Here is an 18,298-nt window from a genome sequence, read left to right as displayed (position 1 = left end):
GCAACACCAGAAGAATCGCAAGCGCGTTGCCGACCCAATCCCCAATCCCCCCCAGGAGCTCTGGTCACCTTACTCATCAACAGGAACACAATACTGCTTGAAAACAGTATTATTTTGCTGTGATCTTCTGTAAGGTCGAGGTACTACCCCAGTCGGGCTGCTCCATATTTTGAGCAGGAAATTCCTGCTGTGCCCTATCTCAGTTAAACGTTCGTTAACATTTCAATAACTTGAAGTAAAATTCGACGACGAAAATGCGTCACGATAAAAAAAAAACATATAAATGTATAGGAGAGAATGAAATGGAATACTTTACCGCTCAAAGGGCGTAAGTGCCATGCGAAACGCAGCGCTTTTTCACGATACCGGGATCATCTTTAATAGTACAAATTGCAACGACTTCCCTACGACTTTTCAGAAGTTTCACTTCTGCCGTGTGTGAATTGCACACACACACACACCCACACACACAGACACACAGATTTTTTATAAATTGTTTTAAAAAATATTTGCTAACAAGACATTTCTATTCTAGTAAATGTATCACAAATATTCTCAAAACCGGATCGTATAGAATCAGCTCTTAATAATATTGGCATCAACAACACGAACTTCTGGTCCATCGCCGCCCCGAGGATCCAAGCTGGCTACATAGCCATCAAACCGGTATGTTCTGTTTATTATGTTATATTTCAATTTTTCAATCTTAATATCAATGCAATTATGTATTACATCTGTTTCTTTCAGTGAATTGTGAAACTTGTTTGAAATTTTAGTCAAGTTTTTCATCTTTCGGATTTATTTCTTTGCATTGCATATTCGGATTAAATAAAAAACTTAACAATAGAGGAATTCGGACATTTTGAAATATTTGTTATTGGCTACTGACAAAATAATATGAATAATTTCATTTTATTTCGACAGGAAAAATGATTGAATGATTATTTCTTTTTCCAGTTACTCGCGCGAAAAACGGGCACCTACCACGCCAGTGATTTCGTGTGTCAAATAGACGAAATGTCCAAGGTTCTCATCCCCGGCAACGTAGATGTGGTGACCTTGGATGACATTAATGCTGCTGTGGTGGAGCAGTTCTGTGGGTTGCAAGATAATCGGGTCAAGGATATCGTACCTATCCTGCTGAAAAATATCAATTATGAATTTGTTTTAGATAAGGTATTTTGTATATAATTGAAAAGTAATTATACTTTAGCGAGCACACATGAATTATCAACATTTAAGACGTCTTAAAATTTGTTGTAAGAGCATGAATGAACTTATTTGTTTTAATTGACTAATCAAATTTGATGTCATTGACAAAATTAATTTTATCATGAGGTGACGTAGATATCAAATTACCTATTGCTCTGGCGGTCATAAGTTTGAATCTAGCTCATGGTAAATATTTGTCTAGCCGTATTATTTTTGTTTTCTTTTGTTCTCGCTCACTCCAACAGTATCGCAATCCACTGCTGGACATGGGCCTTTGTTAGAGCTTTTTTGTTTGCGGTACATATAATTTACCTGGTCTCCGATGCAGGAATTTTATTCCATTAAGAGCCAATATGAAACAACTTTATATATCTTATCATCATTACATCAGCCTATCGCAGTCCGCTACTGCACATAGGCCTCCACAAGTTTGAGCCAAAAATGGCATGGAACTCATGTGTTTTGCCCATAGTCACCACGCTGGGCAGGCGGGTTGGTGACCGCAGTACTGGCTTTGTCGCACCGAAGACGCTGCTGCCCGTCTTCGGCCTGTGTATTTCAAAGCCAGCAGTTGGATGGTTATCCCGCCACCGGTCGGCTTTTTAAGTTCCGAGGTGGTAGTGGAACTGTGCTATCCCTTAGTCGCCTCTTACGACACCCACGGGAAGAGAGGGGTGGCTATATTCTTTAATGTCGTAACCACACAGCCTGGCTAGCTCAATCGGTAGAGCATGAGACTCTTTATATATAATTTTCTTTACAATTTTCAGGTTAAATCATTCCTCCTAGAAAAATTATTCGCAGCATCAAACTTAACCCAATCAGAAGGCGACACAGTCATGTCCCAGTTCGGAAACATGGCCGCCCTCGTTCCAGAATTACAGACAACTGTTGCAAATATCACAGAAAGCTTGTCAAACGAGCCGTTGTTATTACGATTGAAGGAGAGCGCCTCGTTCCGGGATATCTTAGCATGTAAGTATTTATAAGCTAAAAAAAATAAGAATTATAAGAAATAAATGTGATCTAATTTATGTATGTCGCCGTCATTTTGTTAATAAAAAAAAAAATCCGTCAAATCGTAAACTTTTCCAGTTCTTACACCCCGTAAGTCATTGTTTACATTGTGATACCTTTCGCTAGACCATTGAACGACGTATCGTTTTAGCGAATCAGAGACTAGCATCGTCGAATAAGAACCAATTATTATTTTTTATTTAGAACTAGGTCGGCAAATAAGCATATAGCTCACCTAATGGTAAGCGGTTACCGTAGACTATAACGTTTGCAACACCAGAAGCATCGCAAGCGCGTTGCTGACCCTATCCCCAATCCCCCAGGAGCTCTGGTCGCCTTACTCACCAACAGGAACACGATACTGCTTGAAAACAGTATTATTTAGCTGTTATCTTCTGTAAAGTCGAGATACTATCCCAGTTGGGTTGCTCCATATTTTGAACAGGAAATTTCCTGCTGTAAGCACAAATTGACAAACTCAAACTTGTTCTTACGATTAATAGACCATTCAAATTCTTATTTACACTTAGACCTATTTTATATTATTAATAATGGATTAATATTTTAAATTGTATCCCCAGCATCAGATTTCCTGACGGACGCAGGCAACATGCTGTGTGGCAAGCCGTTCCACACGGACCTCAGTCGGTTCTACAAAGCTATAGCGCGCACGCCCGACCTCGCCTCCGAACCTGACCGAAGGCAGCTAGACGCCTTACCCAGTAACACATCCTTTTTGATAAAATTTAAACTTTATTATAATGAAACAACTTTTGCGGATTTTATCGCGGCTTATTAGGTTTTCTTAAGTATCCGACGTCGTTCATCTAAAATTATAATTACTGAAATTCTCGTCAAAATTAGAAAACAATATAACTTTAATTACTTTAATTGGCAAATGATTATTACTATACCTAAACTCCTAAAGAGAAAGAAATCACTGGACGTAAAGCATCCATTTCTTATATTTCATTCCAACTTTTAGCTTCCCTAATTCGTAGATTACACTGAGCTATGATAGTGATAAAAAAACGCAGCCTAACGCTTGCTAATGGAGAATTAAAATTGTTAACTCCCATTACTATTATTATTATTAATATGTTGATAAATTTTTTACTCAACTAGGACTATATTTTACCGGCAGTTACAGTTTCCTATTTATAATTCTCGCAGATATCAATATAGCTTTATATGGAGCGTAATTCACCATTTCATAGTCTCAAGTCAATATAATTTATTGTAAATAATCTAAACATTAGCCAATAGCATTCTCCTTTGTTTATCAAATAGTCTACTTGATGACATGTTTCATAACAAGTTTGTAGGTATACAATTATGTCCCGTGATTAACATGTACAATACGGAGCATTATTGAAAGAAAATATCTTATTTGAATTTGGTTGATCGTGTGAGTTGTAGTTGTATAACGAGAAATTGGATTATTTTTAGAATCCTGTATTTAAATTTCAAAGTTTTAATGCTATTACTAATAATTGTAAGAAATTACTTTGATTTACAGCTGACTTCTGCCGCTCCCTCTACCAGGACGTAATAAGCATGGAGGGGGGGAAGATTGTCTGGAGCTTTGTGAAGCCCCTCATAATGGGCCGTGTGTTGTACACGCCCTCTGTCCCCGCCGTGCAACAAATTATTGAAAAGGTGCGATTACTGATGTTTGTATTTTTTCAATTACCTATTTACAGTCTTAAAAAAATATTCATCATAAAAAGAAAAACTATTTTTTTTTTCGATTGTAGGTAAATGACCATCAAACACAAGCTAAGTTTGTCTAAATTTGGTTATGACCTGTTTAAATTATATTTTGGTGTAGTAATTTTTACCTTTATATCATATATACTAAAAGGAGCTTTCACTTCGTCATAAAATTAACTATTTCAATTCGTACATTACTTTATGTTTATTTATTATTTATCTACGTTATATTTTCATGTAGGCCAATTCAACGTTCGCACCAATGGTCAAAATGGTCAATCTGGTCCACTCCTTTGCCAACTCCTTCTCATCCGTGGACAAATTGAAACAACATCGGGATGGATTAGATGCTTTGAAAAACCTCATGACAGCGCCACGATATGAGGAAATACGGAAAAGCCTGATGGGAGACGTGCAAGCACCGAATATAGATATAAACGGAACCTTTGAAGATTTCGGTGACACTAAGGTTTGTGACTAGAGTTTAGTATTTATAACGTCTAGTGTTCGTCCAGAGGTCGAAATTCGACCATTATTAAAAATTTAAATGAAAAAAAAAGTTGTGAAAATAAACAACCTTTTTTTAATTTTTCAATTTGACTACAGACTTTGACAATCAACAAAAGAGTATAATATGCGTGTGTGTGTCAAATACATGGTAGTGTGTGTATGTTTTTTTTTTTTGTTGATTTAATATATTTTTATGCTGATAATTTAAAAAAAAATATTAGCAGTCTGCACTCCTCTATTTAAACTATAAGTGTGCGAAAGTTCATACTCCTACGTCCGCGCAATTTTCGTAAAAAGGGGTACAAAGTTTTTGCTTCACGTACTAATATATAGAAGATACTTTACTACTAGGCGCTAGACTAGACGTTTAAACGTTTAGTTCTAGACGTTAGACGTTTCTAGGACTGCCTACCCGGGCGTCCTGGATATCACCCGTAAATGGGTTCCCCTGCGATGCCAAAAAAAAAACATTAAAATATTTACCACTGTAAAATCGATCTGTCATCATTATCGAAAACCATTAATACGAGTAGATCAAAGACTAATAATAATATCAAAATTTGACTTTTTTTCGATTTAGTTTACCGAAACACATTTGTATGTTAAATATTAATCTTCAATTTGATATATCGCTACGATTTGTTTAAAGATTTGTATTTTAAGCATATATAACTGTATTGAAACATTATAGCTTACTAGCTGACACCGCAAACGTTGTTTTGCCATATATTTTATTAACCTTCTCAATCCCCCCCCCCCCCCCTTATAACTTAGGGGTATGAAAAATAGATGTTGGCCGATTCTCAGACCTACCCGATATGCCCACAAAATTTTATTCAAATCGGTCGAGCCGTTTCGGAGGAGTTCAATGTTTAACACTATGGCACGAGAATTTTATATATTAGATTTTTCAAGTTAAACTTATTAAGAATGTTTTCAGGCTATGGGTAGTTTGTTAAAGAAAGCTTCGGATCTCTTACACTGTGTAAATCTGGACCGATTCAAGTCCATGAACGACGAAGAAGAACTCAAAATAGAAGCTGCTAAACTAACCTCAGTCAATGAGTTTTCTGCTGGTTGGTATCATTTCTGTATTTTTATATTTTCCTGTACGGTTCAATTTATGACGCGTCAATGTCTAAACTAAATGATTTTAATGTTAGTGAACAGCTTATGTTTAAATTCTGTTAAACTTGGTATGTTATCCGAAGACGGGCAGCAGCGTCTTCGGTGCGACAAAGCCAGCCCTGCGGTCACCAACCCGCCTGCCCAGCGTGGTGACTATGGGAAACACACATGAGTTCATGACATTTTTGGCGCGAACTTGTGGAGGCCTATGTCCAGCAGTGGACTGCGAAAGACTGAAGTGATGTTATGTCATAGTTTTATGTGAGTTATGTTATTTTCAAACACCAAGTCTGGAGATTTGGATCAGAATATAGTATATTTCATTACAAGTGTGGAAAGGCTGTCCGCACTGTGTGACGGTTCCGCACGTGTACTGAACGACTATAAAAAAAAATCATAGAAGTTTTTATGATTCATGCAAATACGTATATTTCTATAAAGAAGCTACTAATTTGTTTCAATATCAGATTTAATGATTTGATTGAATGAGTTTGGTTAGGTTTTATTTCATGTCATCTCATTAAATTTCATATCAATAAAAAACTTCTACTGAAGACTTGGCTGTATGGGCATAGTTCCCTTTGCCTACCAGAATGGGTGAAGAAAAAAAAACTCTGCTTATATTCTACGGTTGGCGCCATTTTTCAGAAATTTTCTTTTTATTATTTTATTAAATTGCTTCATTTTTTCGCAACCGTATTAAAAATAGTCGTTCAGTACACGTGCGGAACCGTCATTGCAACTTATTCCGACTGTCAACCCTCGCCCTCGGCTGCGCCTCGGCTCGGGGAGACATTTGTCGGAACTCTTTGCAATGACCAGCCTTTCCACACTTGTAATGAAATATACTATTACCTTAGTTTTGTTTAGTGACAACCCAATCAGCACCAATATTTCAAGCTTGATATATGGATTTTAATTATGTATATAGTGTATGTACACATCCATCTCATTAGCGACAAACCCGCCTTTTGTGTTTTTTTGTACTTCCCTGTTCCGGTCTTTTTTCAATATTTAATTTTTAATTTTAATTTAATAATTCTTGGTGTACAATAACGACTTATTATTATTACACCAAATAAAACTATTAAATCGTCTCTAACTTTTTTTACCAAAAATAAATAAATCTCAATTAAACATTAATTTTGTAAAAAGTTTACACTTTTTAGTTACTAAATCTATATTAAATACTTTTTTTATGTAATATTCTTAAACTTACGCTATTATGGATTAGGTAAGCATTTCCTCATATTGTTTCCTTTCTAGGTCTCGTGTTCTTGAACGTGAATGACTCTAAAAGCGATGTCCTATCAAATATCGAATATAAAATACGAATGGATATAGACAACGCGCCCACAACTAACAGACTGAAAGGCTAGTAAGTATATTCATTTAAATATAAAATAATTACTCTGATACGACTGTTTCGATATCACTAAATATATTGCTCGAAACTCGGAGCAGCCTGACTGGGGAAGTACCAACTGAGGTAGGGCACAGCAAGAAATTTTTGCTCAAATATGAAGTAGCCCGACTAGGGAAGTACCTCGACCTTACAGAAGATCATAGCTAAATAGCGCTGCTTCCAAATAGAGTTCTGTTACGTTAATGAGTAAGGTAGCCAAAGCTCCTGGGCAAGGTAGCCAAAGCTCCTGGGGAAGGGAGGGGTAAAGTTGACAACATAGGCAATAAATTAAAATAGGCTGAAAAAATTATTAAATTAGGCTGATCGTACATTTGTTTGCCAACTTCATAGTATTAAAAACTATATTTATTTATTTATTTATTTAATTATAATGTGCGATTATTGATACAATCAATGTTCCACAGCTTATGGATACCGGGCCCTGAGGCAAGTTTCCTGGAAAACATGAGATATTTCCGTGGGTTTGTCCAGATACAAGACATCATAGACAAGGCTATTATAGAACTGTCCATGGAAAGTTCTAGACGAGTGAAGAGGGAGGTAGAAAACGAAATGGACTGGTCTATTTACACCCAACAGATACCTTATCCTTGTTATAGACGAGATTTGTAAGTAAATATACAGTTTTATTAAATTTTGATTTTTTTTTTACTAAAATGGGTAGTTCCTATTGCTTGGGCAATCTATACAAATAAATAGAATTTGTTTGTAATGTTAAAATAACCGCTATTTACTAAATGCATATGGATGTATATACAGTACATATAGCAAAATAACATTTTTAAAAATATTTGTCTGTCTATCTGTTCCGGCTAATCTCTGAAACGGCTGGACCGATTTTGACGGGACTTTCACTGGCAAATAGTTCATGTAGTAAGGAGTAAATTAGGCTACTTTTATTTTAGTTTTTTTTTTTTTAAATAACTGTGCGAACTGAACAATAACTGTTTTGTTAAATTCCATGCGGACGAGTCGCGGGCACAGCTAGTATACTATAAGTTTCATGTGTTGATAGATTTTATCGTTTTATGGTCACCATGCATTAAAGACTGATTGATAATGCTGCTAGGTCTAAAGTCCGCCTTATATCCAAACTTTTTTAAAGTTTTACTTTGTAACTTATTTTGTACTTTGTAATTAAATAAATATCAAATAACTACTAATTGTAAGACTGTTAAGTTTCGATGAGTTTAAATGAACTTGTTAAAGTTCCTGATAATAGCATTGAGAAAAGCAAAATAAATGAGCATAGTTAAATTGTGAGTTATTAATTATTTATATCAGGCCCATATTTTAGCTTCCAGACCTCTTTGTACGAGTCTCAAACGCTGATATTGGCGTTTTTCTTCTCTTTACTATACACCGTGTCTTCAGCTGTCAGATTTATTGTGTCTGATAAGGAAACTGGCAACACCATGGTAAGTTATGAGAGTTAGTACTTGTTGATAAAACTATATTGCAATATGTATTTTTATTGTGCTAAGATAAATTAAGAAAATCATGCACTCTGCCCAGCTCCGGCGACTGATTTCATAAATAAATAGGTTTGCTAGCTAACAAAAAAACCGACTTCAATTACATCGACAAGTAATACAACGTAAGTAGACAAAAAAATTAACAAACGCACTAGTCGTCACTACGATTTTCGAGGGTTCCCCTCGATTTCTCTGGGATTCCACCATCATCCTTATCATGATACCAGATTTGGGATATTTCCTTTCCAACAAAAATATAATTATCAAAATCGGTTCACAAATAAAAAAAAAATACGGTAGAATTGAGTAACCTCCTCCTTTTTGAAGTCGGTTAAGAATAAAATATTTTTTTTTGTCCAAGGTACTTTTAAAGGCACTTTTAATCATCCTTTTACAAACTATGTATTATTAAAAAACTAGAAACTGTGTATTCGTAGTATTTGGAATAAATCAATTGTAGTTGAAGTGAAGCTTGCACTTCTGAGAAAAACCAACAACAAACTCAGAAGTTGCTATTTTAAAAGACACACACTTTTCTTATCATACGTGTATATTTAAATTGTAATAATAAAATATCAAAAAAGTAAACATTGAAATACAACACAATAACTCAACAGTTCTTAACCAACAGAACTAAAAGCTATTAAACCAATCAACGCGATTTCAGTTGATGTCAGTGATGGGTGTCAACTTGAACTGCCACACGCTGTCCTGGTTCGTGTGGTCCTACGTCGAGGTGGTGGTCACCATGTGCTGTATCACCGCTGTTCTGAGTCTGGGCAACATCTTACCACGAACTGACCCATCCTTGATATTCGTCATTTTGCTGGTGTACGGATTTTCCGTGTTAACTTTCTGGTAAGAAATCTCTTTTTTGTTTTAATTTTCTTAAGAAACTATATAATGTGTCGGCAAACAAGCATACAGTTCACCTAATGGTAAGCGATTACCGTAGCTTATAGACGTCTGCAACACCAGAAGCATCGCAAGCGCGTTGCCGACCCAATCCCCAATCCCCCAGGAGCTCTGGTCACCTTACTCACCAACAGGAACACAACACTGCTTGAAAGCAGTATTATTTAGCTGTGATCTTCTGTAAGGTCGTGATACTACTCCAGTCGGGCTGCTCCATATTTTGAGCAGGAAATTTCCTGCTGTGCCCTACTTTAAACTGCAATTGTACCTATATGAATATTAATATATGTAAATGAAAAATATAAATGGACTGCTACTGTTATGTTTTTAAAAGCTGAATTTATTTAGTAATTTGTGGTGTGCTGTGATAAATGTAAACATTATTTTGATATGTTTAACATAGTTATACCAACCTGCAGTGGACCAACTGGAAATAAGTTCAACTCCTTCATCTAAATAATCTGGTAACATTTACTATTTAGTTGTTACTGTCATGCATACCAACATTATACTGCTGAAAAATTAGTTTGGTCTTTTTTGGCCGTTTTCGGTTCAAACTTTTTAGACAATCCGTTTGAGGAAGGTTAATGGCACGTTTATAATTGGTTGAGCACTAAGAAAAATGGCGTAAGGGCCGGTTTCCCTAATTATGAATAGAGTTTATCCAGCAAATAAATAACATTTATACGTTAATAACAGCATGCGGCAGCATGTTTGCAAATATAAATATCTTATTAATATAGTGGAATTCGATGATAAAATATTAATAATAATATATATTGTATTGTATTGTATTGGGCTCGATTTTCCGCATTTAGACGCAAAGGTGGTCCATTATGGTGAAAAGTGGGCTGACTAGTTCAGCCAGCCCAGCTCCTTCCAGAAGCTATAATATGTCAAAAACTTTATATGTTCGATACCGCCATCCATCAAAAAGCGTTATAACTAATTCAGCGCGCCCTAAATGAGGTTGGCCTCCTAGTTCTCATCTAATATATAATTAATATTGTCCACAGCTATATGATGTCGACGCTGTTCATGTCGGCGAGTGTCGCCGCGGTGTGTTCCGGTATCGCGTACCTGATCTCCTTCATGCCATTCGTACTTATACTCTCGTTGGAAGCTGTGCTTATCAGTTCACTCAAGTTAATTGTTGTAAGTTAAAGCTTTTTCTTAATGTAAAAAGGACTTTCCTTTTATAATATGCATCCAAAATAGGCTCATTTAGCATACTTTGTGGAATGCAACGGTTGCCACATAAATATTATTCAAAAGACATCTGCAATCGATCCCACATTTCATCCAGCGCTTACATAAAACTGTACTGTACTGTGTGGCTACGGTACTAAAGAATATAGCCACCCCCTCTCTTCCCGTGGGTGTCGTAAGAGGCGACTAAGGGATAGCACAGTTCCACTACCACCTTGGAACTTAAAAAGCCGACCGGTGGCGGGATAACCATCCAACTGCTGGCTTTGAAATACACAGGCCGAAGACGGGCAGCAGCGTCTTCGGTGCGACAAAGCCAGTACTGCGGTCACCAACCCGCCTGCCCAGCGTGGTGACTATGGGCAAAACACACGAGTTCACGTTATTTTTGGCGTAAACTTGTGGAGGCCTATGTCCAGCAGTGGACTGTATAGGCTGTAATGATGTTACATAAAAGATTTCAGGATAAATTGTTATACTTTACATTCTTTTCAGAGTCTGTCAATGTCTTCGTCTCTGTGTTACGCATTTCTATTCATAACGCGTTTTGAGGCTATGGGTGTGGGGGCGAGCTGGTCGCAGATATGGGACGCTCCTGACAACACAAGCGACATGAACATCGCCATAGCGGTTATAATGGTGATCGTTGATGGAATTATCTACCTTATAGTAGGACTTATCCTAAATCGATTTTTTGGTAAGTATATTAAACCGAAAATAGTGATTAGCACCATAAGTTGATTGTGTTGCTTAAAATACGTTACAGAACATTTTTGGCTAACATTCATGAAATTTTGCCGAATTTTCATTTGTTGGTCAGAAATTAATTGTAATGAAATTTTTAGGAATCAAAAGCCAGAATAATATCACAACTTGTGAAGCACGAGGCGATAAAGGTGGTGTCAGTATTATTAACGTGACTAAAATATACGACGCAAGAACACGAAGACAGAAACTAGCTCTAGATAACGTATCTATAGAACTGCAGAAAGGCCAGATCACAACGTTGCTGGGTCATAATGGAGCAGGAAAAACTACCCTAATGTAAGTCTTGCCTTTATTTCATTGGTTAATGACTGATCTCAATCGCTCAATTTTATTTCTTAGAATGGTTGATATTAAAAATTTCCAAGTCCCACCTCCTATTGAAGAGCAGTATGACTACACTAGAATAGGCCTCCGGCGTGGTATGAAACAATTCGATGACGAATTGAAAACGAACCAAACATGGGCGTACCTAGGTTCTGGGCCAGGGGGGGGGGGGCAAATCAAATTTTACTCGTATAAGCACCTAGTCAAATAAATAAACATAAAGTAAAATAGGTAATTATTTATTTAATAAATTATTTAATTATATAGCTATTTTAACAGTAACTTTCGAGGCTCTTCAGCAAATCGGTTTATGACGTCTTCCGTGAAAGAATCGCCCATAGCGTTAACAAACTTCCTATGTACACTGAGCATACAAAGCCCATTTAATCTGTCTTCGATCATAGTCGATCTCAGCCACGTTTTTACGCGTCTGAGTGTGCTGAATGACCTATCAATTGTGGCAGTAGAATAAGGCATTGCCAGTAAAATTTCTAAGGCTGTCTTTCCCTTCGGGTAAAAAGATTCTGCTACTTGTATTAACTCTGTTATTTCAATAGTTTCAAAGTCCTGCTTCTGCTTATTTATCCAAAAAGCGCGCCATCGTTCGGCTTCAGATGTGATCCCTTCTAATTCATATAATTCGGATACTTCCTCCATACATTTTTGTAATTTTGGAGCTGTAATTTTAATTATATGAGCAGGGTGCAACAATGAAAGAGTAAACGCTGGTGAGTGGTCTTTGCCAAACCTCGCCTCTGATGAAGATGATAACGAATCCAAATAAGGCACGTATAACGAGCGACGAAAGTATTCGCTAAGGGAAGCAGCTGGTTGATTTGCCCTATTTTGTTGACGGCTTGCTGTTCTAGGTAAACGCAGCTCAAAGTTTAAAGCTGTAGCAATTTCTTCAGCTGATTTGATTAAATTCACTCCCTTCTTCTGCGGAACGCCTGTGTTCTGCAACTGCTGTGGCTATGGTTTGTATATGTTCTGCACATTTTATTACGTCCAGCGTTTTAGACTGTAATATGTTTGCGACGGGTTGCAGCAGACAATTGTATTTATCTATAATACATAGAGCAAATATAAGTGTGGTTTGGCTGATAGCGGATAGTAACTGGAAAGCTACTGTTCTTGTCCCAGAATTACCTTCCCGAGAAAGCTTTTCTAAACCTTCTGCAATTTCGACAAAATGCTTCTTAAACATCGAAATACTTTGGTATTTATGGGACCATCTTGTTACACACAGCAATGGTATTTTCGGTGCATAGTTTTGACGAAGAACCGATTCCCTAAAAAAATTTATCGTATCTTTTACGGTTCCAATACAGTTGCGGATCTCAGAAACATTATTTAAGTCATTTACAACAAGGTTTAATCTGTGGCAGGCGTAGTGAAAATATAAACCCTTTTTATAAGTTTCTCTCCATATTTTTTGGGCTCCGCCATCTTTTCCCGCCATCGTAGCACATCCGTCGTAGCCCTGTCCCACGCATTTATTGGCGTCAATATTTAGTTTATTGATAAATCCATTAATTTCAGCAGCTATCGTTTGGACATCCATTTTTTGCAACTCCACAAAACCCATAAATTCCTCCTTAACATTTTTTTCCCTTTGGTCGTAATATCGAAGACCTATTGCTAGTTGTTCCTTACCAGATATATCAGCTGATTCATCAGCTAAAATGCTGTAGGCACTTGCGGCTCTAACGTTATCAACAAATTTTTCTCTTATTAGCACACCACATATGTTTAAAATCTCATTTTGTATTCTCGGGGACGTATATTGAGCATTTTTTTGCCCCTTTTCTAAGTGTTGTCGCAAAATTTCATCACCAGATTTAATTTTTAGTCTAAGCAAATCTTGAAAAACGCCGTCATTTTTTTCTTTTCCTCTCAATGGCAAAAAGATACAGATGCATGAGATTCAGAAGCAACCTCGTTAGTAATATTACAAGAATTTACGGGTTCCGATTCCGATCCTTCTTGCGGGTTTAGAAATGAGTCACACAAGTTTTTAGAATAAGATTGTGTAATTGGCGATGGATCCACCTCAGTAAATTTACTGGCTTTACTGCAACTGGTATCATCATTCTCTTTACTTGTAATTTTCCGCTTTTTTGCTGCAAAAATATAACAAGGTAATGAAGCTACAAAAAAAAATATTTTATTTCTTTAACCTGAGTGTATGTAAAAAAAAAAATCCGTCTTAGGACAACCAAGAGCAGCCAAGACCAACCAAGACTACGAGAATGATGTCTGTCCTCTTGACAACGACTTCGTTGTCTGTCAGAATCTGAAGGTGGTTTTTATTTTTTATTTAATTATTTTTCATTTTTACATGGATCCCGTCATTAGAACTAAAGCAAATTAAAAAATCAATTCCTTCTTTTTGGAAGTCAGTTAAAAAACGATTGCATTTGTGCACCGTGCCTATTAATTAGTAAGCGTTGTGCTCTTTAATGGATAAAATAACAATTTAAATAACGAAGTACGTTTGAAGCTATACAACTTATTTTGCAGACTATTTTAATACCAAAATAATCTTATTTTATAAATTGAAAAAGGTTGTTAAGAAAAATACTGGTAGATAAAACGAAATTCTATCGATACCTATTATGACCACAACTTTTTATACCCACCAAACATTTTTTTTCCTAAAACTGTTTAAATAATAAAAATAATAGAAAATACTCACAAAAAAAGTTCCGAATATCCATTTTCATCACATATGCGTAAAGTCCGTTGTGCTCTTTCAAAACAATTAAATGTCAAATAAATGCAAGCCTTTCGTACTCTCTCCCACCTTAGCGGCACAACGCGTCGAGCAAGACGAGCGCTAGACGTGGCTCGGCTAGATTCGGTAATGTTCGTGTGCCGTGTCGGCGCGGAGCCGAAGCGGCCACGGACCGAGTCACCGGCAAGCGCGCGCGGCGTTTGCCTGTAGCGCTGCTAGCGAGTAGAATAGGTGCGCCGCGCGATTTTTAAAAGTATAAAAGTATTCCAAATGGAAAATAAAAACTTTTATCGACAATAGTAGATAGTTAGTAGGGAGGTTAACGAAATCCAGGGCGGGGCACCTGCCCCTCTTTGCCCCCCCCCCCCCTGGGTACGCCCATGAAACCAAACGACAAGAATTAGAAGATTCCAAATTGAGCGCAGGAGACAATTGAAAGCTTAGTTAATTGAAAGTAACTGAGGTAGGGCACAGCAGGAATTTCCTGCTCAAAATATGGAGCAGCCCGACTGGGGACCTCGACCTTACAGAAGACCACAGCTAAATAATACTGTTTTCAAGCAGTATTGTGTTCCTGTTGGTGAGTATGGTGATCAGAGCTCCTGGGGAGATTGGGGATTGGGTCGGTAATGCGCTTGCGATGCTTTTGGCGTTGCAGGTGTCTATAAGCTACGGTAATCGCTTACCATTAGATGAGCCGTACGCTTATTTGCCGACTTAGTGATGTAAAAAAAAAGCTACGGTGATAGCTTCCCATTAGATGAGCCGTACGCTTATTTGCCAACTTGTGATGTAAAAAAAAAGCTACGGCGATAGCTTCCCATTAGATGAGCCGTACGCTTATTTGCCGACCTAGTTCCATAAAAAAAATCTGTCGTTGCAGAAATACCTCAACCGGCATAGACCTTCCCACCGCTTTATGTCCACGTTTTGCTATATAAAATAAAATCTTTGGACTTACAGAAACATCCTGACCGGCATGGACCGGCCCACGCGTGGGCAGGTGCTGGTCCGCGGCGAGCACGCGGGCGCGCGGCTGGGCGTGTGCCCGCAGCGCGACGTGCTGCTCGAGAGCCTGAGCGCGCGCGAGCACGTCGCGCTGTACGCGCGGCTCAAGAGCGGGCGCGCGCGCGTGCACGACGAGGTGGACAGGTGGGTGACTGTGACTAGAGCGAGCGCGGCTGGGCGTGCCCGCAGCGCGACGTGCTGCTCGAGAGCCTGAGCGCGCGCGAGCACGTCGCGCTGTACGCGCGGCTCAAGAGCGGGCGCGCGCGCGTGCACGACGAGGTGGACAGGTGGGTGACTGTGACTAGAGCGAGCGCGGCTGGGCGTGCCCGCAGCGCGACGTGCTGCTCGAGAGCCTGAGCGCGCGCGAGCACGTCGCGCTGTACGCGCGGCTCAAGAGCGGGCGCGCGCGCGTGCACGACGAGGTGGACAGGTGGGTGACTGTGACTAGAGCGAGCGCGGCTGGGCGTGCCCCGCAGCGCGACGTGCTGCTCGAGAGCCTGAGCGCGCGCGAGCACGTCGCGCTGTACGCGCGGCTCAAGAGCGGGCGCGCGCGCGTGCACGACGAGGTGGACAGGTGGGTGACTGTGACTAGAGCGAGCGCGGCTGGGCGTGCCCCGCAGCGCGACGTGCTGCTCGAGAGCCTGAGCGCGCGCGAGCACGTCGCGCTGTACGCGCGGCTCAAGAGCGGGCGCGCGCGCGTGCACGACGAGGTGGACAGGTGGGTGACTGTGACTAGAGCGAGCGCGGCTGGGCGTGCCCCGCAGCGCGACGTGCTGCTCGAGAGCCTGAGCGCGCGCGAGCACGTCGCGCTGTACGCGCGGCTCAAGAGCGGGCGCGCGCGCGTGCACGACGAGGTGGACAGGTGGGTGACTGTGACTAGAGCGAGCGCGGCTGGGCGTGCCCCGCAGCGCGACGTGCTGCTCGAGAGCCTGAGCGCGCGCGAGCACGTCGCGCTGTACGCGCGGCTCAAGGGCGGGCGCGCGCGCGTGCGGGACGAGGTGGACAGGTGGGTGACTGTGACTAGAGCGAGCGCGGCTGGGCGTGCCCGCAGCGCGACGTGCTGCTCGAGAGCCTGAGCGCGCGCGAGCACGTCGCGCTGTACGCGCGGCTCAAGGGCGGGCGCGCGCGCGTGCACGACGAGGTGGACAGGTGGGTGACTGTGACTAGAGCGAGCGCGGCTGGGCGTGCCCGCAGCGCGACGTGCTGCTCGAGAGCCTGAGCGCGCGCGAGCACGTCGCGCTGTACGCGCGGCTCAAGGGCGGGCGCGCGCGCGTGCACGACGAGGTGGACAGGTGGGTGACTGTGACTAGAGCGAGCGCGGCTGGGCGTGCCCGCAGCGCGACGTGCTGCTCGAGAGCCTGAGCGCGCGCGAGCACGTCGCGCTGTACGCGCGGCTCAAGGGCGGGCACGCGCGCGTGCACGACGAGGTGGACAGGTGGGTGACTGTGACTAGAGCGAGCGCGGCTGGGCGTGCCCGCAGCGCGACGTGCTGCTCGAGAGCCTGAGCGCGCGCGAGCACGTCGCGCTGTACGCGCGGCTCAAGGGCGGGCGCGCGCGCGTGCACGACGAGGTGGACAGGTGGGTGACTGTGACTAGAGCGAGCGCGGCTGGGCGTGCCCGCAGCGCGACGTGCTGCTCGAGAGCCTGAGCGCGCGCGAGCACGTCGCGCTGTACGCGCGGCTCAAGGGCGGGCGCGCGCGCGTGCGGGACGAGGTGGACAGGTGGGTGACTGTGACTAGAGCGAGCGCGGCTGGGCGTGCCCGCAGCGCGACGTGCTGCTCGAGAGCCTGAGCGCGCGCGAGCACGTCGCGCTGTACGCGCGGCTCAAGGGCGGGCGCGCGCGCGTGCACGACGAGGTGGACAGGTGGGTGACTGTGACTAGAGCGAGCGCGGCTGGGCGTGCCCGCAGCGCGACGTGCTGCTCGAGAGCCTGAGCGCGCGCGAGCACGTCGCGCTGTACGCGCGGCTCAAGGGCGGGCGCGCGCGCGTGCACGACGAGGTGGACAGGTGGGTGACTGTGACTAGAGCGAGCGCGGCTGGGCGTGCCCGCAGCGCGACGTGCTGCTCGAGAGCCTGAGCGCGCGCGAGCACGTCGCGCTGTACGCGCGGCTCAAGGGCGGGCGCGCGCGCGTGCGGGACGAGGTGGACAGGTGGGTGACTGTGACTAGAGCGAGCGCGGCTGGGCGTGCCCGCAGCGCGACGTGCTGCTCGAGAGCCTGAGCGCGCGCGAGCACGTCGCGCTGTACGCGCGGCTCAAGGGCGGGCGCGCGCGCGTGCACGACGAGGTGGACAGGTGGGTGACTGTGACTAGAGCGAGCGCGGCTGGGCGTGCCCGCAGCGCGACGTGCTGCTCGAGAGCCTGAGCGCGCGCGAGCACGTCGCGCTGTACGCGCGGCTCAAGGGCGGGCGCGCGCGCGTGCACGACGAGGTGGACAGGTGGGTGACTGTGACTAGAGCGAGCGCGGCTGGGCGTGCCCGCAGCGCGACGTGCTGCTCGAGAGCCTGAGCGCGCGCGAGCACGTCGCGCTGTACGCGCGGCTCAAGGGCGGGCGCGCGCGCGTGCGGGACGAGGTGGACAGGTGGGTGACTGTGACTAGAGCGAGCGCGGCTGGGCGTGCCCGCAGCGCGACGTGCTGCTCGAGAGCCTGAGCGCGCGCGAGCACGTCGCGCTGTACGCGCGGCTCAAGGGCGGGCGCGCGCGCGTGCACGACGAGGTGGACAGGTGGGTGACTGTGACTAGAGCGAGCGCGGCTGGGCGTGCCCGCAGCGCGACGTGCTGCTCGAGAGCCTGAGCGCGCGCGAGCACGTCGCGCTGTACGCGCGGCTCAAGGGCGGGCGCGCGCGCGTGCACGACGA

At 42.9% G+C, this 18,298-nt stretch overlaps 1 protein-coding gene across 1 annotated transcript in view; it reads left to right on the top strand.

The window, feature by feature from the left end:
* The window catches only part of LOC123662805, a 96,224-nt gene that overhangs the window by 33,183 nt on the left and 44,743 nt on the right, over positions 1 to 18,298 (top strand). Inside the window, 15 exon segments of the mRNA XM_045597600.1 lie at positions 536 to 666; positions 958 to 1,176; positions 1,983 to 2,187; positions 2,811 to 2,951; positions 3,749 to 3,888; positions 4,184 to 4,411; positions 5,393 to 5,528; positions 6,847 to 6,958; positions 7,411 to 7,614; positions 8,304 to 8,424; positions 9,149 to 9,339; positions 10,413 to 10,551; positions 11,101 to 11,302; positions 11,451 to 11,649; positions 15,398 to 15,586. Coding sequence (XP_045453556.1) covers positions 536 to 666; positions 958 to 1,176; positions 1,983 to 2,187; positions 2,811 to 2,951; positions 3,749 to 3,888; positions 4,184 to 4,411; positions 5,393 to 5,528; positions 6,847 to 6,958; positions 7,411 to 7,614; positions 8,304 to 8,424; positions 9,149 to 9,339; positions 10,413 to 10,551; positions 11,101 to 11,302; positions 11,451 to 11,649; positions 15,398 to 15,586 — 2,557 coding nt within the window.

Source organism: Melitaea cinxia, chromosome 19, assembly GCF_905220565.1.
Source record: "Melitaea cinxia chromosome 19, ilMelCinx1.1, whole genome shotgun sequence".
Lineage (NCBI taxonomy): Eukaryota > Metazoa > Arthropoda > Insecta > Lepidoptera > Nymphalidae > Melitaea > Melitaea cinxia.
Note: the sequence above shows the minus strand (reverse complement) of the source record. Positions and strands in the feature narration are given on the sequence as shown.